General features: G+C 46.0%; 1 protein-coding gene across 1 annotated transcript; it reads left to right on the top strand.

Moving 5' to 3' along the window:
* The first annotated feature begins 806 nt into the window (after positions 1 to 806).
* On the top strand, positions 807 to 24,517 carry GBX1 (gastrulation brain homeobox 1). The gene is made up of 2 exons (XM_052001214.1): positions 807 to 1,339; positions 23,276 to 24,517. The coding sequence occupies exons 1-2, from the start codon at positions 820 to 822 to the stop codon at positions 23,830 to 23,832; spliced, it is 1,077 nt and encodes a 358-aa protein (XP_051857174.1). The 5' UTR covers positions 807 to 819; the 3' UTR covers positions 23,833 to 24,517.
* The last annotated feature ends 509 nt before the right edge of the window (positions 24,518 to 25,026 follow it).

Consider the following 25,026-nt stretch of genomic DNA (forward strand, 5'->3'; position numbering starts at 1 on the left):
CAGTATCCCACTTTCTACTCCTATCCCACTCCCATACTGCCTTCGCCCCCAGTCTCTTCTCCTTTGGAAATTTCAGCTCTACCACTCGAGTCCCCACGCACTACCCCGGCCTACCCTTCCATCTAGTTCTCTCCACCCCACCCCCTCTGCCCTTCACTTGGCTCCCCCTTCGCGCCCCCTAGCTGAGTCCCCTGGGGCCCGCGTTGGGGGGGGGGGGGGAGAACCGTCACAGCAGCTGCCGCCGCCTTCTCATCCGCCACAAACTTTCACAAAGCGGCGGTGTCCGGCCTCATCAATCTCCATTAATAATAGTTGGTTGGGCCGCGGGGGGCGGGATGGGGGGGGAGGGCGGGCAGGCGGGGGTCCCGGGGGCCGGGCCGGCCGAGAGGCTGGGAACAGGCTCTGCGGAGTGATCGGGGGAGCCGGGCGGCGGCGGGCGGGCTGGCGGGCGGAGGGAGGAAGTGAAGCGTAATTTGAGGAAGATGGATGAGTCCGGAGGGCGACACCCCCAGCCCGCACGCCCGCCCCCTCCCTCCTTATGAGAGTGAGCGAGCGGCGGCGCCCGAGCCACACTGCGCTGAGCCCGCTCCCCGCAGCCACCTCCGGCCCGGGAAAGGAGGGAGGGAGGGGAGGGAGGGATCCCGCCCGCCCGCCCTGCGCGGGGCGCAGGAGCCTGGGGGCGCCGGGCACCGGAGCTGCGCCCCAGGCGGGCGTAGCAAGCAGAGGTGGGGCCCCGAGCTAGGGCGCACGGCGCTGCCCGAGCTAGTGGCGGGGGCGGGCTGCCCCGGGGCGCCCTAGGTGGCCTCAGCTCGGGGCGCGATGCAGAGACCCGGAGGCGGCAGCGGAGCTGGGGGCAGCGGCGGGGGCAGCGGTGGGAGCCAGGGCACCGCCTTCTCCATCGACTCCCTCATCGGGCCTCCCCCGCCGCGCTCGGGCCACTTGCTGTACACTGGCTACCCCATGTTCATGCCCTATCGACCGCTGGTCCTGCCTCAGGCTCTGGCCCCCGCGCCCCTGCCCGCAGGCCTCCCGCCCCTCGCACCGCTTGCCTCCTTCGCTGGCCGCCTCACCAACACCTTCTGCGCCGGGCTGGGCCAGGCCGTGCCATCCATGGTGGCGCTCACCACCGCGCTGCCCAGCTTCGCGGAACCCCCCGACGCCTTCTACGGCCCCCCGGAGCTGGCTGCCTCCCGCAACAACCCGGAGCCCGGCGCCCGGCGCCCAGAGAGCGGGCTGGAGCCCGACGAGCTGCCGCAGACCAGAGAGAAAGTAGCAGAGCCCCCCCCACCGCCTCCTCCGCCGGCGCCGCACTTCTCCGAGACTTTCCCAAGTCTGACGGGTAAGGTCTCCGGGCCGGCCCATGCACCTCCAGACAGCAGGCAGACCCTAACCCCGGCTTCCTGTCTGGGGCCCCAAATTTAGCCAAGTTCCTCAGAACCGGTCCACGGACCGACTCTCGAATTCCCAGATACCAGCTCCTGGAACTGCCCCGACGTCCATCCCCTCACCTTTCCTTTCCCCTGGGAAGCCGCTTCCCAGCTGCCTGCCAGCCCTTGCCTTCCCGCGCCCAGACCTGGGGCTCAGCCCCGCCCCAACCCAACCCTCTTTTCCTCCAGTCACCTTCTTCCCCCCAACTCCGGCCCTCCATCCCACCCCAATCCCCGGAATGGAGCAGTTTAAGTGGAGGGTTCTTTGGTCCACGGCGGGGAAGCAGGGAAGGGACGTGTGGGCAGCGTTCGAACTCGAGTCCTAGGGGAGGGGTTTGGGGAGAAATTGAGAACGGCGGTTTCAGGGTGTGGCTGGGATCGACCCGAGAGGGGAGCTCCCTAGCGCGGAGAAGTAAAGGGAAACCCCTCGGAGGGGGCCAGATTGTTGCGGTTGAAACCTAAGCTTGGCCCGCCTTGAGGAGCGGGAAGCAGGCGAGGCGGCCAGTGAGAGGGGGCTGGACGGGACTGGGCGGGAGGGACCGGCTAGCTTTGAAACGAACCGAGAAAATCGGGCTTCGGAAGGGCTGCGAGGTCAGGGCTTTGGAGCTGTTGAAGATCTAAATTAGACTGTGGAGTAATCCCCAAGCCTGGGTCAGCCTCCTAGAGATTATGAGGTCCCCCGCCGATGGCTCGGAACGCGGAGGGCGCCCCCTCGGACGTGGTACGAGCCTTGCCCAGCCTCCACCGGCCTGTGGCCCTGCACGCTCGCCCAGACTCCCACCCTACTTCCCACCAGCCCAGGGTTGGAACTGTGAGAATATGAGGTCGGGGGCCAGACTGCGGGGAGCAGACTAGAGAGAGGATCGCTAGATCGGGGGACGAGGGAATCTCCCTCTGCCCACCCTCGACGAAGATAGGGTTTAATGAGCGCCACTTGTCCCTTCTCGGCTTTTCTGGCAGGAGCACGGGAAGGACCGGGGCTGCATGCTACTGGGTGGGAGGGGGCCAAGGGATCCAGCTGTGTATCTGGGAAATCAGGACAGCGCTGCTGGGCCTGCAACTTTCTGGCAGTGGGACTGGGGGAGGGGGCGGTGTCAAGGAGAGATGCTGCATACTAGGAGGAGAGAAATCCTAGCCCGGCCGTCCCGGGGTGACCAGAGATAGCGTGGAAGAGGGAGCAGACTTGGGAGTGGTGGGCAGCATGGTCCCGGGGACTGCAGAGAGGAACAGTCCTGGAGTGGGGGCAGGGAAAGAGCGGGGTCCCAAGGGATGAGGAGATGCCTCGGAAGAAATGAAACTAAATGAAGCCAGAGGTAAAGGGGTGAAACTGCCCCGGCAAGGAAGTTACAGGCTGAACCGGAAGATCAGAGTCCAGTCTGGCAGATCTGAGGGCAAACACTGCTTTACACCAGAATAAAGTCAGAGACTCCTTTCTCTTCCCTCCCCGTTTTCCTCCTTTCCCCTCCCTGGCGCTAGCCTTGGTTCCGACTCTCGGATCTGATTTGGGCTATTTTCTGGCAACAGATGGGACTGACTGCCACCAGGCTCAGAGAGGAAACAAACGGAGCAAAAGGGGGAAGGGCCGGGCTGAAATGAGAAGTGAAATTGCTGTTGGAATTATGGCGGCAATTTGTAGAGGAGAATATTTTAGGATTGGCGGGAAGGAGAGGTGATTGCAAATGTTTCAAAGGGAATTGTGAACTGGATAAAGGAGAAGGAGAGGAATGACTTCTTTAAAAAATATTGGTCAAAAGAGTCCGATTGGGGAATTGATGGTTAAAAGAAAAATGCTTATGCTGAGAGAATGGGGAGAGAGGAAAGGGGAAGAAGAAAGTCCCCACACTGGAAGTAGCATGAGGAGTATTGGGGATGGTGTAAACAGGAGACTTCTGTCCAGAGCTGCTGAGTGTGCCCGATGAAGAGAAAGGGTCTGCTATGGGGAGGAATGAGGAGGCAACCTCTATGAGAGAGGAATGGGAAGGTGGGGGAACTGAAGACTGAAATCGGCAGGAAGAAGCTATTTCTCCAGGGAGCATTTCAGGAGAGTGCGATATTTTAAGTGATGGACAGAACTCCTACTGGAGAATGATGGATGTTAGTGGTTTGCTCTGGGACTGCTGGAGGAGAATAGCTTGACTTGGAGGTGAGCAGGAGAGATATTTCAGGGAGATCAGTGGAAAGCTAAGCAGAAGAAATCGGGAGGTTCTTTTCTCTGAATGAAAAGGGAGCAGTTCCATGACTGATGGGAAAGAGCAGAAGGCGGCTTAGTATGGGAAGAGGCTTGAGGTCTATGCTGTGTAAGTATGGTTGGGGGGGGGAGCAAGAAAGGACTGGGAATGCTGGGGGAGAGGTCAGTATTGGGAGACAAAAGAAGTTGAGTCTCTACTGAGAAGAGATTTCTGTATTTGAAGTGATCTCAGAGTGAAGATAGCCTTGGGGATGATGGAGAAAAGGGTGTAGTGGTTCTGGATCAGCAGTAATGGGAAGATGAGGTAATATTAGGAGAAGTGAGTGAGAGATTTTTTCGTTGGAGATGCTGGGAAACAGGGAGTTTGCTGGGAGTGGTAGAAGGCAGCACTTTTCACCAGGAGTGATGGAGAAGAGCAGAAATGCTGTGGGATTTGTCTGGGTCAGGAAAACAATTGTATCGGGAGGAATAAAGGAAGACATCGGTGTACCAGAAGTAATGGAGTAAAGCATGTACTGAGAGGGGTGGATTGAAAAGAATTCCATCTTAGGAGAAGAGAATGAAGTGGGTAACTGGGGAGAGGACTCGGTGCTTTGATCTCTGCCCCACTGCCCCCAGTACAAAACTCTCCCTTATCACTCTGACTACAAAGCCATGGGAAAGAGAGAAAGGCTGGGTAGTGATGAAGACAAAGCTCTGTTGTGGGAGTGATGGGGAGGAGGGAGCTCTGTGTTGGGATGGATTGGAGGGTCCTCAGTGTACCGGGAATGATGAGAAGGGGGCTCTGAGAAGCAGTTGTAGTAGTGATGGTGCAAAAGGCTGTGTATGTGCCTCTGAGAAACAGCTCTGTAATTAAATGAACATCTATTAAGTACCCCCTATGTGCAAGGCAACGTGCCAGGTTCTGGGGATACAAAGATGACAAATGACCCAGTCCTTGTCTTTAATCATTCACAACCTAGTAGGGCAGGGGAAAAGGCATTCACAAAGCAGCATCATAAAAGTTAGAATGTGATCAATGTGTAGGAAAGGTCACCCAGAGAAGCACGAGCAATTTGGGGAGGAGGGATCAGGCAAAGTTTCATGAAGGAGTTGGCACCTGCAAGTGATAGAAGAGGACTTTGTAGTGTGAAATGTCATGAAAAAAATCTCCATGATGGAAGTGATGGGAGAGAGAATGGCATATCGGGAGAAATGGTGCAGAGATTCCACTTGGAGCAAAGTAGAGGAGAACTTTATATTGGAAAAGATTGGATAGACAACCCTACCCAAGGAGTGATGGGGGCAGATCTCCTGAGAGCAATAAGGTAAAAACTGAGTGATATGGTTGGGGGGAGAGAATTGATGTACTAGAAGTAATGGGAGAGAGAGAGAGGTCAGTGCTGTGAGAGATGGAGAGAGAAGCACTTGTACTTGGAGTGATGGAGAGAAAAGCGCTAAGACTTGGGAGATAGAGAGTGAGAGATGATAATGGAAATAACATAGGAGGAATCAACATAGTGGAAATCATTGAGCAGAAAGGTAAACTGGAAGTGGTTCGGGGAAGAGAGATCTGACTATTCAGGGAATGATGGGGAATGTAACTGTGCCAGGACTGATGAGGAACATAAGTTCTTATCGAAAATAATGGAAGACTGGGGATATACATCAGGAAACCAGATGGGCTCGGGGGGAGCATGATGTTTACATTTCAAATATTGTGAGATGAACATCACACCAGGCTGTGTAGTATCAGAGGGCATTTTAGATGACCACCAATTGATTCAATGTTTGGGTACCAATTGTGACTATCAGAATGTGACTTTTAGTTATCAGAGAGAAACAGGGAATGCTACAGTGATATGCAATCAGCAAACGAATTCTATTGGTAGTACTGAGGACTAACGCTTTCCTGGGAATGATACTGATCAGAGAATTCTTTCCAGGGGGCTTTAGAAAGGAATGCTTTCCTGGGAATGATATTGATCAGAGAATTCTTTCCAGGGGGCTTCAGAAAGGAGCCCTTTCAGCAATGAACAGTAGTTTAAACAAAAAAGAAGAAAAGAAAAAAGAAAAAAATCTCTTCACTGAGGATGATGGGAAAGTGAAAGCTATATAGCATGATATAAGTCATGGATTCTTAACCTGGAGTCTATGGATTATCAAGGTGTCCATGATTCTATTTCAGAGGGTCATTTAGTTTAGATGGAAAAAATTATCACATGTTTATTTTTGTTAATCTCTAACTGAAATTTAGCATTTCCCTCAGTGATTTAAAAACATTATTCTGAGAAGGGATACATAATCTTCCAGACACACATAAAAACTTTTGCTATAAGGGAAATATCTTAGGACTTGTCCTGACTCTTGCAACTAACTAGCTTTGTGATCTTGGGGAAATGATGTAACCTCTCTGAGACTCAGTTTCCTCATCTATGAAACAAAAGGGAAGGAAATAAATGATTTCTAAGTTCCCTTACAGATCCATAGTCTAAAATGTAGCTATGTTTTTGAAATAATAGTTTGGGGAAAATATTCTGTGGACTCTATTCTCATCTTTGACATTTACTTACTGTGGGACAATGGGCAAATCACTCATTTTTGAAGCTCAGTTTTCTCATCTTTAAAATGGGGATAAGAACACTATAGTGCTTGCTTCATAGGATGCTGTGATGAGTATTTGAGATGATATGTAGAGCCTTTGGGAATCTCTAAAGCTCTACCTACATGCCAGCTATTATTAATAATGAAGTAGAGGCTTCAGTGGAGGTTTTTCACTGGAAAGACTATTTGAGGGGAGAGGGGGTGAGGAAGAGAGCCCCTTCTTTGCAGGAGCAAAGGTGAAAGACGTTCTATGTACCAGAAGGAATAAGAAAGTTCAAGTTCTGCTACTGGTAGGAGTGGAGACAATATCTCTGAATAAAGAGTGAGTTAGCTTCACTGGAAATAAAGACAGAAACATATAAAGAAGAAACTGGGAAGAAGATGATGAAGGAGAACGTGATTGTATTCAAAGTGCAAAGCATAAGTGATCTATGCTGTTTACCATAGAAGAGGCAATATAGATATTGTATTGTGAAGAACCAAGGAAAGATACTTTTATAGAGGGAAGAAAATGTCATAAACTGAATGTGGTGTGGGATAAGGTTCCCCCTAGAAGTTATGGGATAGTGGAAACAGAGAGAAGTTGCTATGAAAGTGAATGGAGATAGACATGGTGTCTCTGTAATCTCTACCAATGGGGAAGCTGAGACTGGTGGATAGCTTGAGTTCCAGGGTTCTGAATTTTTTGTTGTTATTATTCAGGTTTTTCAGTCATGTCTGACTCTGTGATCCCATTTGGGGTTTTCTTGGCAAAGATACTGGGGTGGCTTGCTATCTACCTCTAGGGTTCATTTTATAGATGAAGAAACTGAGACAAACATTGTCAAGTGACTTGTCCAGGGTCACACAGCCACTAAGTGTCTGAGGCCAGGTGTGAACTCAAAAAGATGCATCTGCCTGACTTCAGGCTTGACACTCTGTCACTCAAGTGTCTCTAGTACTGAAAGCCCATTAGGTATCTTAGTCTGATACCAATATGGCAAGCTCTCGGGAGCAGGGGGGTCACCACTCTTCCTAAGGAGGGGTGAACTATCCCAAGTCAGTAATGGACGGAGTCAAAGGTTTGTGGCTATTAATAATGAGATCAGACCTATAAGTGGTATTACACTTCTAAGCTAGACAAGATAGGGAAAACCAGCCAAAGAAAGAAGGGAAAAAGGGAGGAAGAAAGGAAGGAAGGAAGGGATGGAGGGAGAAAAGAAGGAAGGAAAGAGGAAGGAGGGAGGGAGGGAAGGAAAGGAAGAAAGGAAGGAAGGTGGGATTTAGGGATGGAGAGAAGGAAGGAAGGAGAGAGGAAGGAAGGAAAGAAGGAAGGAGGGAATGAGGGAAGAAGGGAAGAAAGGAGGGAAGGAGGAAAGAGAAGAGAGGAAGGAAGGAAGGGAGGAAGGAAAGTGAAAAGAGAGGGCAGGAGAGAAAGGAAAAAAAAGACAGAAAGAAAGAAAGAAGAAAAGAATGCAAATGGAGCTTATTAGGAGACAATAGAAGTATTTGTGTTCAGATTGAAGTATGATTCATTGAATATGTGTTTATTAAAAGATATGAAATTAATAAACATTAACATATTGAATATGTTAAAGGCAAATCACCTCACTGCTCTGGACCTCAGTTTTTTTCATATGTAAATTGAGAGAATTAGAGTAAGTTTCTAAGAGCCTGTTCAAATGGCTCCAAATCCTATGATCCTATGTTTATTGAATATAGTATAAGGAAAGGTAATATGACTTGCCACAACCATTTTATCTCTTTTCAAAGTTTTATCAATTAGGTGGACTGTGGAGGAGATGAGATAAATATAATGATGGAAAGGTACCAAGAATATTGGGTTAAAGAGATCCCTGTCCTGGGAGTCATAAGGGAGAGGATTTCGAATTGGGAGTTGTTAGGGAGCAATCAAGCTTAATAAGTGATAGGAGAAAGAGACTAAACCAATAAGTATGGGAAGGACAGAAAGCTCTGTGGGAAAAATTGAAAGGAGAGAGCTCTCATCTGGAAGCAATGGTGAAATTTTAATACTCTAGGAGGGAAGGAATGGAAATTATACTGGAAGTGATGGGAAGGACAGACCTTTGTACTTCTAGTGATGATGAACAAGGTCAGTAATGGGAGTGATGAGGAGAGAATTCCATATTAGAAGGAGAAAATGAATGAGAGCTTCATTTTCTTCTCATTGTAGTTAAAAATATGATCATGCTTGAAGTTAGGAATTAAAAGTAATATGGTAAGACTGATGTGCTAGGAATAGTTAGGAGAAGAGGTACTCATATCTGGAGTGGCAGAAGATTGACTTATATTGCAAGCTCGGGAAAGAATGTCATAGTGAGAGCAATGAAGAAGATTCAACCACATTAATATTGGGCAAAAAACCCAGCTTGGAATACCCCACCCATTGTTTTTGCCTCTCACTAACAGAGAGAATGCTGGGCCTAGTCTAGGATTCCCATAAGCCACCATCATTGCTGCTATGCTATGATAATAATTATAGCAACCACAATCACAATAATAAAAATAGCTAGCATCTTTATGGTGATTTAGTGTTTGTAAAGTACTTTATATAAGCTATCTCATTTGGTTCTCACAACAGCCCTGGGAGGCAGTTACTATTATTATCCCCATTTTACAGATGAGGTTATGTAGGAGAGAGGCTGAGAAAGGTTAAGTGACCACATTAAGTTTCTAGAGATAATATGTACTGTGTCTTCTTTCCCCTCACTCTATTCTTTATTCTTTATTTTATTATAGCTTTTTATTTATAAAACATATGCATGGATAATTTTTCAACATCTACCCTTGCAAAACCTTTTGTTCCAATTTTTCCCCTCCTTCCCCCACCTCCTCCCCTAGATGGCAGGCAGTCCCATATATGTTACATATGTTAAAGTATATGTTAAATACAATATATGTATACATATTTATACAGTTATCTTGCTGCACAAAAAAATTTATCCTTTATTTTCTATATGAAGATGTGACCAGATCTCTTTTTTTGTTTACATCTGTATGGATGTCTATATATATATAGATATAGATATATATTATACGCACATATATGTATATTTGTTTTCAATATTTACTTTTATAAGATTTTGATTTTAATTTTTTTCTTCTTCCCTTCTTCTCCAAGACAGCAGGTGTTCTGATATAGGTTATACATGTACATTAGTCATATTATGAAAAAACAATCAGAACAAAAGGGAAAAATCATGATAAAGAAAAAAAAAGTGAAAATCCCATTTTCAATCTGCATTCAGACTCCATAGTTCTTTCTCTAGATGTGTTCCTTCATGAGTCCTTTGGAAGTGTTTTTGGATCATTGTATTGCTAAGAAGAGCTAAGTCTATCAAAGTTGACCATCCTACAAGAGTGCTATTACTGAGTACAATGTTCTGCTAATTCTGTTCACTTCATATTAGTCTTTCCAGGTTTTTCTCAAATCCCCTGCTCATCATTTCTTGTAGAGTAATGGTATTTCATTATGTTCCTTTGTTCAGTTATTCTGCAATTAATAGATATCCCCTAGATTTCCATCTACAGTGGGGGGGAAAGAGTACGCAGGGTTTTATAGCTCTTTGGGCATATTTCCAGATTGCTCTCCAGAATGGATGGATCAGTTCACAACTCCACCAACAAGGCATTAGTTGAGCAAATCTCTTTATCCTTTAGTTCACTTTGTCTTTGTGGGGGGGATGAGGTGGGGAGTATTTACAAAGAAGATTTACTGGATGAATAAGGGAAAAGTAAAATAAGAGAAAAAACAAATAAAAAACCAATTAAGGATCGTTGTGATATTAAACCTTGGTAAGATCCACAGTCACTGGATTTGATGAGCAGAGAAGGCATGTCTGCAAAGAATTGTATTCTCATGATAATGACCACTAGAACTTAAAGGACAGATTGCCTCTCACTTCTAGCCTAAACTTTGCTTGAGTTGAGTATCATCTGGAATAAATGTGCTAATGTCCTTTCCTGCCTGAAATATCCCTCTGCAGCCTTAGAGATGGCTGGGTGACAGAGTGCTGGACCTGGATTCAGGAAGAACTGACTTTCAATCCAGTCTGATATGGTTTTCATGAATGGGTTCTGTATGTAGTACAGTTGTTAAGGCTGTGTGGTGCAGTGGAGTAAGTGAGAAGAGGTTCTGGATTCAGATCCTGATTCCAGCTCCTTGCTATGTGGCCATTTCAATCAAACTGTTCTGGACCTCGATTTTCTTATTTGTAAAATGGGAGTAATAATATGTGCCTTGCAAGGCTGTTGTGTTAAAATGCTATTGAAATAAGTTATTATCAAAGAAAACTCAGATTCACCACCTTTTGTTCTAAGTAGCACTGACGCCTGATTTAGCTACATGACCCCTTTTGGAGGCTGCCATTATTCTTGGTTTACATCCAGCATGATTACTGCTTGCCTGCACTTTAAACCAGCTTCATTTTCTTTCCCATTTCAAGACTCACAGCTTCTTATTGGACATCTCACTAAATCTCAGTTTCTGGTCTTGGGAGATAGATAGTTTTTGGCCCACTGGCAGAGCGAAGAGGAAGAACGAACCTTAGGCCAAATAAATATTCACTCTTTTCCTGGTCCAGGTTATTCTGTCTGTTTGATGACTCAGACTCAGGTGCCCTCAGGGAAGATGCTTTCTAGAATCCCACAATATCACCAGATTTCACACATATTGTCCATTAATAACACTGACCTCATAGTAATAACCTCAAGTAGTAAGACAAAGGTTATTTTGTTTTAGACTGGTGATGGAGGAAAATTTGTGCTGTCAAAGATAGAGGAAAGAGGAACGGAGTTGTAATGATCTGGTAAAAATTTGATTGTAGATGTTTGGGGTGCGGAATTCTCTCCAGTGAGTGATAGAGAACCGAGCAACAGGCAGAAGAGTCTGGGTTTGAGAAAGGACTGAGGGTGATAAGAGGTGCTGGGAGGCAAATCATTTCATTGTGGATTTGGAAGAGATAGAGATAGAGAAAGATAAAGAGAGAGACAGACAGAGAGAGAGAGAGAGAAAGAGAGAGAGAGAGACACAGAGAGAGAGAGAAACACAGAGAGAAAAAGAGAAAGACAGAGAGACAGAAAGACAGAGAGAAACAGCGAAAGAGACAGAGAGAAGGAGATAGAGAAAGGAGAGACAGAAAGAGTCAAAGAGGGAAAGAGAGAGAGACACACAGAGAAATTCGGAAAGAGACAGACACAAAGAGAGAGAAAGAGAGATAGAGAGGAGAAACAAAGAGATAGAGAGGGAGAGGAGAGTCAGAAAGACAGAGAGGGGGAAGAGTAGAGAAAATGGCTTTGTGCTTAGAGTGAAGGGATAAAAGTACTAGAAGATGTAGTAGATTTATTAATATACTGAAAGGGATGGGAAGGAAGAGATTCTCTCTTGGAATGGATGGGAAAAAACCCTCATCTGTGAATGATGGAGAGAGCTCTATAGCCACTTGTGTGAATTTGGAAAAGTCAATTCCCCTCTCTGGTCCTCAGTTTCCTTATCTGTAAAATGGAGGAGTTGGGACTAGTTAACCCCTAAGGGAGATCGCTAATGCTAACATTCTAGGATTCTACCTTCATTACCAAGGTCTCCAATGACAACTTTCTTGAATAAAGCGCCTGTTTGAATGTTCCAGAAAGGTGGAAAACATTGACAAATATGTTGTCACGAGATGACAGCGGGCCTTAGAGGCTTTCAGAGAACTTGTTTTTAAATCCCTCCTTTGCCTGCTAGCTGGGTGACCACGGATAAGTCACTTCTCTTGGGCTCATTTTTCTCATCTATTTGGAAGTTAAGGCCTGGATTGGGAGAAGTAATAGCACTAATAGAATTAAATTTGGCTCAACAAAAATTAAGTGCCCGCTCTATGAGCCAGACCTAGCTAGTGCTGCAGAGAACAGAAATGAAGTTATTTGGAAGAATATGTTCAGATAATAAATCCTAATATGTGTATCCTACAAAAAAACTTCAGAAAAAAGAGAGCATTCATAACTGAAATACCTTGTGAAGAAGATGGCCCCAGGTTTCTTTGACTGAGGAGGAACCCAGTGTTGTGCTTCCCGTGGGCCCCTCATTCTGTGCCCACAGAATTGAGCTACCCATCATTCCTAGAGAGAAAAGGCATCTCATAGGGGTTGATAAGGCCATGAGGGTGATGTTACATGATCTCCTTCTTCAACTGGAGGAAAAGGACCTAATAGCTTCTTGACCTATCACCAAGAGAAAATCTTTGCTTTGATTCATTCAAAAAGCATTTATTGATCATCTTCAGTATATTAGACAGCAGGGGGTAACAGACAAATGGGGCTTACTGTAATTCTGAAAGATTCTCTGTGAGAATGCATCCTTATGCTCTGTTTATTTCCACTACAGGTAATGCAGTTTCTAACAATGTGTTCTTAGGACGGATCCTTTTCATTTCCAGGGATCTTACACTGTTGTGGAATTAGATGGAGAATGGTGGTTGTTTTTTAAATCGCAAATCATAAAGAAGAGAGGGCTTCACTGGTAATAAAGAGAGGGGGGCTCTTAGCAATAGTAATACTGGAGAAATCTCAGTTAGATGGACAACAAGGATGGCCCTAAGAAAAGCTACAAAGTAGGCGTAGTTAGTCCTGGATTTTTTCCACTCTCTGTGTCTCTTTTCTCACTGTTGAACTCATTCCTACCCTGAGTGGTCATTACCTTTATCAGACAGGTATGCTTTTGGAGTCTCTCAGAATCCCAAACTAGATCCCCTTCTCTCTGCCTTTCCTCAAATCATAAGTCACCTTCCCCAGCCCCAGGATGGATTTTAATGGGTTTTCAGAGGTAAGCAAGTTGATTAAACTCATTCGAACTAAAATGTGAAAGACTAATTGTCTTCCTAAGATTATTTGCATTTTTAAAGAGAAAAGTTTTGGTACATAGTCTTAAATTAAGCTAGATCTGTGATGCCTTTGAGTTCACAAAGTAAAGCAAGGAATTTCTGATAGTGTTGAGTAGACATTTTACCACTTCCCTTCACTATTAGATGAACATTTTAATTTCTTGTTACACCAAAAAGGATGAAAAAGACAACCATATACCATATTTGCAGTGTTAGCAGGGAAAAAAGCACCATACTGGGCCTGCTGGAGAGAGTTGTCCTGGGAGTGATTAGGAGAGACATTAATACAGCATGAGCCATTCAGTGGAGAGAGCTCGGTAATGAGGAGAAGGAAGGGAAACATCAAGATGGGACAGAGAATTCTATAGACAAATGATGAGAAGAGAGCTCCTTATTGGAATTAATGTGAGTGTGAGTGGGGAAAGAGGAAAGAAGCTTAAACTGGTTATCATGGAAGTAAAGAGGCCACATTGCAAATGATAGGGTTATAGAATCCCAGGGAAAGATGGCAAATCCAGAGGAAGAAAGAATTGTTATGAGCACTGATGGGAGAGACAGAGAGGAGGTATGGAGGAGAGAGAAGGTTGGGGAAGAGAGACAAGGAGAGAGAAAGAAAGACAGTGGAGAAAGAGGGGTTGGGAAGAGGTAGAGATAGAGAGAAAGAGGAGGATAGAGAGAAACAAACACACAGAGAGTGACAGAGAAAGATAGAAAAAAAGAGACAGAAAAGGAGAGGTACAGGGAAGAGAGACATACAGAGACAGTCAGAGAGAGAGACAGAGAGGAGGTGTGGAGGAGAGAGAAGGGTGGGAGGAGAGAGAGAGAGAGAGAGAGAAAGAAAAAGACAGAGAGAAAGACAGCAGAGAGGGGAAGGTTGGGAAGAGGTAGAGACAGAGAGTTAGAAACAGACACACAAAGGGAGACAGAGGAAGAGAAAAAAAGAGAGAAAAGGAAAAGTAGAAGGAGGAGAGAGATATAGAGGCAGAGAAAATCAGACAGAAACAGAGAGACAGAGAAAAGGAGAAGTGGAGGGGAGAGAGAAAGAGAGAAAGACAGAGAGAGAGAGAGAAAGAGAGACAGAGACAGAGAGAGAAAGAGAGAGAGACAGAGAGAGAGAGAGAGAGAGAGACAGAGAGAGAGAGAGAGACTGACTACAAAGGAAAGAGAAAGCATTTCTGTGCTTGATGTGAAGGAGGGAGAAGAAAAGTATCAAAAGAAATGGAGTGATGATATTGAATAATATAAACAAATAGGAGTGCAGTGTTAGAGCTGGAATAACGAGTGCTAAGAGAGCATCTCCCCACTGTCATTTTGTAGGTGGAGAGAAAGCCCAAGAAGTCCAAGGATTTGCCCAAAGTCACACTGTTTGTAAGGGGCAAAAGTGGACCCAGAACCCAAGGTCTTTAGAGACAGAATTTTTTTTCTTGAAAATAATAAGAAATAATGAGAAAAAACCATATCTGTCTGGCAGTTCTCTGGTCTTGAAGGGAGATGTTAGTGACATGTAGAAAATGAAGTTTCTAAAATATAAAAGTTCAGTGAGGACCCTTACTAGAAGTGACAATGGTGTTTTCTCTTGGAACGAGGAGGATCAGATTAGGACACCTGAGGAAGATGGAACGTGGTGCTGAAATGTCTAAAAGAACCCGAGTTGATTCTGAAAGTGATAAAGGGATGCTGGGAGAAGAGGCTTTGCTTTGAGAATAATGGCTCAATGAAAAAGGCACAGAAGGAGAGCTCGGGAGACCAGGCCCTTTCACTAAGCTGTGCAATTTAGACAAGTCCCTTAACTTTCTTGTGCCTCAGTTTATCTTTCAACTGGGAATAATACTAACTGTTCTACTTACTTTATGGAGTTGCTTCCAGGGCCGCTGCAGGCAATGTGGTATGGAAGGATGAGCGCTGTGATCAGATTCAAATTGAAGTCTTACTACTTAATAGCTGTGTGAGCTTGGGCAAGTCACTGAAAAGGTCTAGCCCCACTTCTCTTGTACTGGCACCCATAAGGATGGATGCTGGGACTTGGATGGGAAAATGGGGAAGAAAGATCAGCCAGACCTGACAAACAGAAACCGTGAAATGGGGCTGGGGAACTGTAGTTGGACCAGGCAGCTTCTTTCCAGCTCTAATCTTGTGAATAAAATGAGATAATAATTAAGAAGCAACAAAAGAAAAAAGGATTTTAATGCTGTGGATAGAGCTGGCCTTTAAGTCAAGAAGATCTGAGTTCAAATTCTGCCCCAGACATATACTAGATATGTGAATTTGATAAATTGACAATCTCTCCATGTCCCAGGCATATCTCTAAGACTTCTAAATTGCAGAGCAGTGTCAATCTATAGTGATAGGAGATTCCTCAACTGGAATTGCCATTGCTAATGAAGTTAGGGGTCTGGACAAGAAACACTTCCCTAAGTCAATAGACTCAAAATGAGAGGCTATCTATAAAGTGCTAACATTATAGACATTATAGAAATATTTTCTGAATAGGTATCATGGATTAGAAAGAGCTTTCCTGAGTGGGAAGCACTTGGGGGGCATTTAAGAGAAGAGGGGGCTCTGCACTGGAGGGGGGAGAGAAGACAGGATTTTGCTAAGAATGATGAATAGAAAACTTACAATATTGATTCAGAGGGGTAAAGCCCATGACTGGGAGATCTGAAGAGTAATGGACAGGAGGGAGAAAGATCTCTATGCTGTATCTGAAATTGATGGGAATGAGCGACATGGAAATGGTGAGATCCTGGAAGGGAGCTTGTCATTGTAAATGATGGGAAGGGGTGAACAGAACAAGGAAAGAAGTCTATTCTAGGAATTATATGAAAGCAGAAATTCTCAATGGGTAATGAAGAAAGATGATCTATTCACTATGAACGATGGGGTTTTTTTGGTTTGTTATTATTGTTTTTAGTCTTAGTATTGATGAGGAAGGAAATTTTAATGGAGAGCCTCATTCACTATCATGGAAGGGAAGAAGAGAGAGCTTTTCTCTGTGAGGGGAGAATTACAGGATCAGGTTCCTGGGAATAGCGGGTAAAAAACTGAGAACAAAAGGAATACTTTCTGTCATTGTTAGGGAAAACTGCAATAAACACAGGTCTTAGAAGGTTTGGGTTGGGGAGATGTCATGGGGGCCAGAAGTGCAAAATTTGGGGACAATGAGGGGGCAGTAGAAGGGATGAGTTCCACACCCTGGGAATCTAAAGTGATTCTGCACTCCTGCAGTAGTTTTCTGATTTTTCAGCACAAGTCCATCTCCTGTGTGGCCACAGCTGTGGGATGTCCCCACATCACATTGGAGATCACCCACCTTGGCCTTTGGTTACCCGCTCAGTCTAACCTTACCCATCGAGGAGAAGAGGTCTCCCTGTACCCCTGAAGCTGCTTCTCCTTCCCCTGCTCCCTCCCCAGTTGAAGCCAGCAGAACAGACCTTGATGTGATGGAAATATCTCTCCTCAGTACTTGGAGAGAATGAAGTGGATTCATCTTTCTTTTTGCCAAGAAACTCACAGGAAACTTGGATCTGGATTCATCCTTTGCATTTCCCAGGGCATGACCTCTTGGTGGCAGAAGAATTCAACTGGACACCAGAACAACTTCAGGAACAGTCCAGACTCACACTCATCCTTCTGTCACCTTTGGATTTCTCTTTCCTAATACCCAGTCCATAGCATTCATCTGCAGAAAGCAGGTGCACTCAACTATTGTCTTTCTACCATCATCTTTATATACCAAGGATGATGTGCCATCCAATCTCTTACCATCCAATCTCATTCTGGGACTGGGCTTGGAGACAGAAGGCTCTCTTCCAAACATCGCCCCAGCCAGCAGTTCTACAAGCAACAAAATGAAACTTTAGACACTTCAGGCCAATACCTCGAAGGCTTCCAAACCTGACCAGAAATTTTTCCATAAAGACTATCATGGAGAACCTCCATGTGATCTCACCAATTCTGAGAAGTTTTACCCAGATGGAAGTGGAAAAATGGCCTTCATCCATGTCTTTTACGATGTCCTGCCTCTTTTTGATTGGAAAAAGTCAACTCAGACCTTGATTGATGTCATCAGATCTCAGTTTTGTGTCTGTGAGGAAGAGAATACCAGTTCCCAACCTCAAATCAACAACCTAGATTGATATAGTTTCAATTCCTCATGATGATATAGGATGATAGTGACTCTCATGGCCAGAGGAATGATCTCCCTTCCTGGGTGCTATTAGACCTTCTACCAGAAGACAGCCTCTTTGAAAGAGAACACGGAATTCCTGTGAGCTCATATGGATCTGAGAACCTGGGATTTCTTTCCCATTCTGCTCTGAGACCCACATAGCTCCTTATGGAAGAATAGAAAGAGCACTGGCCCTATTACTAGCAGAAGTAGTAGAAATACTACTTTTTTTTCTTTTCTTTTTAATGTTATAGCTTTTTATTGACAGAACATATGCATGGGTAATTTTTCAACATTGACCCTTGCAATCACTTCTTTTCCAACTTTTTTCCTTCTTCCCCCACCCCCTCTCCCAGATGGCAGGTAGTCTCATACATGTTAAACATGTTAAAGTATATCTTAAATACAATATATGTGTACATATTTATACAGTCCTCTTGTTGCACAAGGAAAATTGGGAAATCCTATTTCTGATATTCCTTATTTGACTGTGGGGAAGATCACAATCTTGCTGGGCTCCTTTTTCTCAATAGGGGTGGACTATTTGGCCTCTGGAGTCCCTTCCAGATGTTCATTAGTAATCTTAGACCTATAGGCAGCCATGACTACAGGTGTGCATGTGTGTATGTGTGTGTGTGTGTGTGTGTGTGTGTGTGTGTGTTACTTCCAAGAAGTCCCTTACCTCCCTGAGAATACTCTGTCAACCAGCCACATGTTTATCAGGCACAATATTGTATGCACTAGGGGATACAAATACAAAAATAAGACAGATCCTGTCCTCAGAGAAGCTACTTGCTATGGAGCAACCTGGGAGAGAAAGGTAAGAACAAAACAAGCCTGGTTTTGAATAAGGAACTGGCTCTGGGAGAGGGAGAATGGATTCTTCAAGGTCAAAAGATCAGCAGGACACAATAGACACAATAGGTATCCATGAATGGAATAATAGAGGTTTCAGTTGTTTGGGAAACAGAAGGAATTAATGAAGCACTCTTGCCCAGCCCATTGCTTGGTATCCACAGGAAAACAAAACAAAACACTGGGACTGAAGAGACCTGGATTCTAGTTCTGTCCTTGACAATAATTTGGATTTATGATTTTGGGCAAATTATTTCATTTCTTGGAGCTTCTGTTAGTTTCCTCATCTGTAAAATAGGTTTGGTTTAGATGATCTCTAGGGTTCCTTCTAGTCCTGACTTTCTGTGATTTCACACTCCAATTATAACACTGTTTTTTTCCCGAGGCAACTGGGGCTAACTGACTTGCCCAGGATCACACAGCTAGGAAGTGTTAAGTGTCTGAGGGCAGATTTGAACTCCAGTCCTCCTGACTTCAGGGCTGGTGGTGCTCTATCCACTGCACCCCCTAGCTGCCCCCATTAAATTTTTAAAAAATCTTTTCTGATAGTACATGTATATTAACTTTTTAATATACTTTTCTTTATAAATCATGCTGAGAGAGAACAATCTTAACAAGAGAAAAAAAAACAGAAAAAGAAGTGAATATAGCATGGTTGATTTACATTCTATCATCTCCATAGTTCTCTTTCTGGATGTAGATAGCACTTTCTATACAGTTTATTGGGATTGCCTTGCATTTTAAAAAATAAACTATAAGATTTTCCTTGAATTAACTATTCCCTCAGATTTTTATCTGATCTCTCCATCCCATCTCTCTATCCTTTTGATTCCCAATTTTTTTTCAGTCTGCTATTTGCCCTTTCCCTCCCACACAGCCCAGATTTCCATCATTCCCTGCGTTCTGCCCACTTCCTCTTTGCTCTCTTTTCCCTACTCTTCTCCCCACAACCCTTCCTTACCTGCCCCCTGACATCACACCCATTATCCTTTATATCCTGAGTGTTAAGTCAGTTTTGAGGACAAGAAACAAATACACCCTTTTCTTCATAGCCTGAGATACAGCAGTTAGCTGGGATGGGGGGGGGGAATTCTCTTCTCAATCATCTTCATTTAGATTTATTGAGCATCTCTCGGGTGCATGGAGTGATACTAAGTGACTTCTCCCAGGAAGCCTTGAAATCTAGCCCCTGGGTCTTCAGCAGCTGGTTTTTGAGATATCATAGCTGCAGTTTGGGGCTAGATCTGACAAGGTTTTGGTTTTTTTTTTTACTTTTAAAAAATATACAAGTTAGTTCTTATTTCTGTTTTCACTACAATATTGACCTTTTGTTATATAATGTGGGTTAGTCAAGAAAAGAAAGAGTGGAGAAGATGGCCAGAAGGGAAGAAAAGAAGAAACTGAAGAGAAGGGGAAACATCAGAGATCTTAAGGAGAGGCTGGAAACCGAGGCAACATGATGGCCCAGAGAGAATGCTCAATTGGTCATTTGCATTGGATATCAGTTCTAGAGCTTACATGTGTGAGCCTGGGAAAGGCAATTTAATCTAGATTTTTCCTCATTTGTGAAATGAGAGTGTTGGAGTAGCTGGTACAAGATGTTGCTGTTCTTGTTTATACTCCATTCTCAAAGACTAAAGGTCCTAAGAGACCTTTCAGCTCTCTATGAATGAGACCAAAGTCAGAAGCTGCTGAAGGGGAAGCTGCGTTTGTGGGGAATGTGAAGTACTATCAAGTCACTAAATCACTTCCTATCTCTGAGTCTCAGTTTCCTCCTCAGAAAATCCCTTTTCTGGATTGACCTAGATGACCTCAATGTCTCCAGATCTAACATTTATCTATACCAGGTCTCTGAAAGGGGGAGGTGATAGAGTGGAATAAAAAATAAATAGGAATCTCGGGGGGGAAGGGAGGCAGGAAGAAATATAAAGGAGAAAGGATAGCGATAGGGGTTGGGGTGGATATTGGACCTACTAAGTATGAAAAGTAAAGACTGAGGGCTAAGTTCCAATGATCTTGTGATGAAGAGAGCCATCTACTCCCAGAGAGAGGGCTGTGGAGACTGAGGGTGGAACACAACAGAGCCTTTTCACTTTCTGTTGTTGTTTGTTTGCATTTTGCTTTCTTACTCATTTTCTTTCCTTTTTTATTTTGATGTTTCTTATGCAGCAAGATAACTGTGCAAATATGTTTATATATGTTGGATTTAACATATTTTTTAAAAGAGTGAGGGCTAGTAAAATATAAGATTGAGGAGAGTGAAAGTTCAGTGCTGGTGGAGAATGGACAACTGGGATCATGGGAAAAATGGACATGGTTTTTGAGGGAGGAGGGTCCCCTGGATATCGATGAGCCCGACTAAAGAAGAAGCCCTTTCAAACTGTTTTCTGTGAAGCTGGCTAAGGTAGAGTGGAGGGTCTGGTTGTGAGGTCCTTGAGAGGGGAATCCCTCATGCCTTTCTTTGTACCATTAGTGCTCAGTGCAGTCTGTGTACATGGTAGACCCTTAACGAACGCACATTGATTTGACTTGACATGATATGAATTGGGGAGTCTAACCGAAAGGAGAAGGTGAGTGAGACTGACTTCTGAGGTGAAGGAGTAAGTGTAGGCTGTAACAGTGTAGGGAAATGGAACAACCCTTCTCAGGGGGGTGGGGGGTGGTACAGATGACAGTTATAAAGATTGAAGTGGGAGATAAGGGAATGAGGAAGAGGGGTCAAAGCAAGAAGAGGACATTTATCAGACACTCCTATATATCTTATTACAAAACACATCATATAACTATGGATTTGGTTATATTATGAGTCAAATGTCAGTGACCACATTTTAGGAAGGATATTGGAGTACCTCTTGAAGAAACTAGCCGTTTATAGAGATGTAGTAGTAGATTTTTTCTTTGGGTAGGAAGTTGGACTAGATTGGTATTTCTCTAAGCCTCCAAATTGTGCTTTGGAGAGATCAAATAACTACTTTTTCTATTGGGAGGGTCACGCTTCCTTCTACCATGGCAATAGAGTAGCTTTGGATGGCTCAAGAAATGGATTGCCAAGAGCTAAACAGAAGGATGGTATTACATGTGGGAATTGTGGGGTTATTACATGGATGTAGGGAGGAAGAAGAAGCTTCAACCTATTGTGAAAAGACTTTTGTATCTTTGCTCAAAAGAGATGGTTCTGTCACAGCTGTGTGACTTGAGACAAATTACTCAACTTTCTGAGTCTCACTTTCCTCATTCATAAAATTAGGTTCGTGATCTGCGAAGCATCTTCTAGCTCTGGGTCTTATCATCTCATGTGAAAATTTTAGTTTATTGTTTTGCTTTGCTCTTTAGTTTATAGGTTTTAAGAAATCAAGGCGGTCGAAGCTTTGTGGATCAGCAAAAATTTGTTGTAGAGCAGTTAGGGGGTACAGAAGATAGAGCACTGGCTTTGGAGTCAATAGAACCTGAATTCAAATCTCAGATACTTGACACTAGCTGTGTGATCTTTGGCAACTCACATAACTCCAATTGCCTTGCCAAAAAATAATTGTTATCGACAATTGGTTGGAAATAACAGGGCTAGGACTGAGGGCCTTTCAGTTTTAGGATTCTTTGATATGGACATAATGTCTCTGTCTCATTACAGTTTGGAAAACCTCTAGTGATGATCACCTGGCCTTCAACCCCAGATTTTAGATGGTATTCTATTATATATCCATATGCCTTCTTCACTCCTCTTCTCTTTCCCATAGTCACTTCTTTATTACTCATTATTAGTCACTTTCTGCATTTTCCAGAAGGTCTCTTTGGTTTCTCTGCTGTCATTGTTTATTACCTAGTTTTTCACCATCTTTCTGCTTACTTAAATTACCAGAATAAAGTACTATAGGGTAAGCAGGAGGAAGTGTTTAGCTGAAATCTTCCCAAGTTGTAGGAAGTTCTGGTAAAATCTCTGATGGAAGATCTTAAGGTTCACACTAATTATTTAAATGAAATCTTAGCACCATATGCAAATTTAAAATATCTATGTTCTGTGAACAACTGGGAATCCCTTAGACTTTGCTTCCTTTTCACCAGGCCCCTTTCTGCCACCTCCCCTTTGTCCAACCTTCCCTCCTTCTCTTCCCTCTTCCTTTTCCCAGTTTTACATGCCATGTCCTGGAAGGTCAAACCTGTGAACCTGAGCAGAAAAAGAGCTGTCTGCTCCGCTTAGGCAGCAAGACAAGGAATGGGAGTATCTGGGAAAGAAACAAGTTTTATTTTCCAAGGAAGAAGGGAAGGTTTGGAAGAGGAAGAGAATGGGGTCAAATGGTTGGGAAAAGGAACAAGTGTCTCTATTCCAAACACTGTAACAAGATGGCATGTGCTTAGATCCACCCTGGGCTGAATGGATCCAGTCTCCCCACTGGAGGAGCTCCTGAGGAAAGAGGAGCATTTCTTGGCCCCTTCAGCCAAAGGATGCTTAAAATGGGAAGGGAGGTGAATGCCTCTTGCCTTCCCTTGCCCAAAGCAGAAGACAGATCACGCAGAGACCTCTGAACTTAGAGGGAGAAGATCTGAGCTCTAGGTCTAAGCCTCAGGGTCTGCATTTATAAAAGGAGGGTGGGGAGACTTGTACTCTTACACCAGGTGGTTGTGATGAGGAGGAGGACGGAGGTAAAGGTTCACCAAGTGTAAGGTGCCCGGTAAATGCAGGATGCTGTCCTTAGTGAGAAGGAGAGCAGCCGTCCCGGAAAGGGGCGGGAAGCTGGGGCCTTTCGGCCGGGATCTGCCGGCTCGCCTCCCGGCTAGGACCCCCGGAAAGGGCCTCGGACCTCGGGTTTGGGGGGCAGGATGAGCAGGAGGAGCTGGGTCTGTAGCGCCTGCTTTGGGGAAGCGTTGGGAAGGGATGTAGGTAGGGAGATGCAGAAGTCGGGACATACCTGGAGGGGAAGCCAAGGGCTGGGGTCTCTCTGCCACGTTGGCTATTGCCCCTTCGTACCTTGCCCTATGAAATCTATGCTGGTTAATACCTCTTTCCCTATTTCTCTCTGTTCCTCCCCCATCCCCCTTTCCTTGCTCCCTCCTTCCGCTCATCCGTCCGAACCTCGCCCCTTCCCGCTGCCCGTCCGTCTGTGCCCCCTTCCCACCCCTGGCCCCCGATGTGCCCCCCACCCCTTCCCGGCTCCTCGTGTCTTGCCCGCCCTGTCGGTTGATCTCCTGCTCCTCACAGCGGAGGGGAAGGCGTACAGCTCCGATGAGGAGAAGCTGGACGCGCCGTCGGGGGAGACGGCCGGCAGCGAGCCCGAGGAAGAAGGCTCGGGCGGCGGCGACAGCGAGGACGACAGCTTCCTGGACAGTGCCGCTGGGGCAGCGGCCGCCCTCCTGGGGCCCAAGCCCAAGCTCAAGGGGGGCCTGGGGCCCGGGGCCCTGGACGGGCCTCCGGGGACCCCGGGCGCGTCGGCCCCGGGGGGGAAGAGCCGGCGGCGGCGCACGGCGTTCACCAGCGAGCAGCTGCTCGAGCTCGAGAAGGAGTTCCACTGCAAGAAGTACCTGAGCCTGACGGAGCGCTCGCAGATCGCCCACGCCCTCAAGCTCAGCGAGGTGCAGGTCAAAATCTGGTTCCAGAACCGCCGGGCCAAGTGGAAGCGCATCAAGGCCGGCAACGTGAGCAGCCGCTCGGGGGAGCCCGTCAGGAACCCCAAGATCGTGGTGCCCATCCCCGTGCACGTCAACCGGTTTGCCGTGCGCAGCCAGCACCAGCAGCTAGAGCAGGGCGCCCGCCCCTGAGGCCCCGGCAGGCGCGCCCTCCGCGCTCGGGCCGCCGCCGCCCCGGGATTCCGCCCGGGCTCTGGCCCAGGCCGGGGGTGGGCGGGACTGCCGGGGCTCCGCAGAGCCCCGGGGCGGGCGGGACAAGCTCTCCAGGACCTGGAGGGGCAGGAGCTCCAACGGGGCCTCGCTCTCGGCAGGGGCGGGCTCCTTATTTATTTGTGTAAAGTGTACATATGGCGCATATGTGTGTAAATGTCTATGTCCGCACCCCTCGGAGGGTGGGGGAGCCTCAGCCTTCAGCACCTGCATCCAGCGCGGCCCCGACACGCAATCTATCAAGCCACACCCACACCCTCCATGGAACCTCCAGCAAAGCTACCCTCTCCTCCGTTTCCAGGTGCACCTCGCCCCCTCCCCCCACGCGCTACCCGTTGGCCCTTTCCCCACCCACCCCGGCCCACTCGAGTTGGGATTTCCATTGCGGAGGAATCAGTGGGCCGGAGGGCGAAGGGTTCCGCTCCCGCCCGCCTAGGAGTCTTTTGGACTCGAGCGGCCGCGGCCGGCGAGTGTTCGTGCGAGTGCCTAGACTGCCCCAGCTTGGTCATCTGCTTCAAGTGGAGGGGTCACCCAGTCCCCAGCGACAGGGGGTCTTGTCCATTGTACATTTGTGGTTTCTCCAATAAATTATTTTCTATGTAAAGGAGGCAAATAGTTCTGTCCATTTCTGCTTCTGGAGAACCTCAACTTGGGGATCTCGGTCGTAATGGGCCCCGTTCCTCCATCCTCGGGGGAAATTCTGCCAATCATTGTCCCCACCACCCACATGCCCCTTATTTCGGAAGGGAGGGGATAGCGTGGCTGACCTGCTCGTGTTTTGAGAAGGATTTTGGAGCGTTTGGATGTGATCTGAGATGGCAAAAAATGAGAGGAATTTGTAGAAAGTAAGGGATTGGGGAATGCAATCCGAGGGATGCTGGGAGGTTAGTGAGTAGCCTTAGCATGGTGAGTCTAGGGATGGGAAAGTAGGCAAGGCAGGCAAATCAGTGAGGCGGAAAGGTCAGGCTGTTGGGACCGATGACTAACGGGAAGGCGGAGACTCATCTGAAAACTGCAAATGCAACTAATGGTGTCATAAAAAGATGTTGGGGTGGTCAGGCTGTGGGTCAGAAAATACTCATCCCAGGGCCAAAGGGTGACTGGAACCTTAGTTCG

The sequence above is a fragment of the Antechinus flavipes genome, chromosome 5, assembly GCF_016432865.1.
Source record: "Antechinus flavipes isolate AdamAnt ecotype Samford, QLD, Australia chromosome 5, AdamAnt_v2, whole genome shotgun sequence".
NCBI lineage: Eukaryota > Metazoa > Chordata > Mammalia > Dasyuromorphia > Dasyuridae > Antechinus > Antechinus flavipes.

Bases quoted from the DNA above. Each gene is read 5' to 3' on its own strand.
- GBX1 (XM_052001214.1), top strand. From the start codon at position 820: ATGCAGAGACCCGGAGGCGGCAGCGGAGCTGGGGGCAGCGGCGGGGGC. The intron at 1,340-23,275 runs GTAAGGTCTCCG...TGCTCCTCACAG, and splicing joins GACTTTCCCAAGTCTGACGG to CGGAGGGGAAGGCGTACAGC.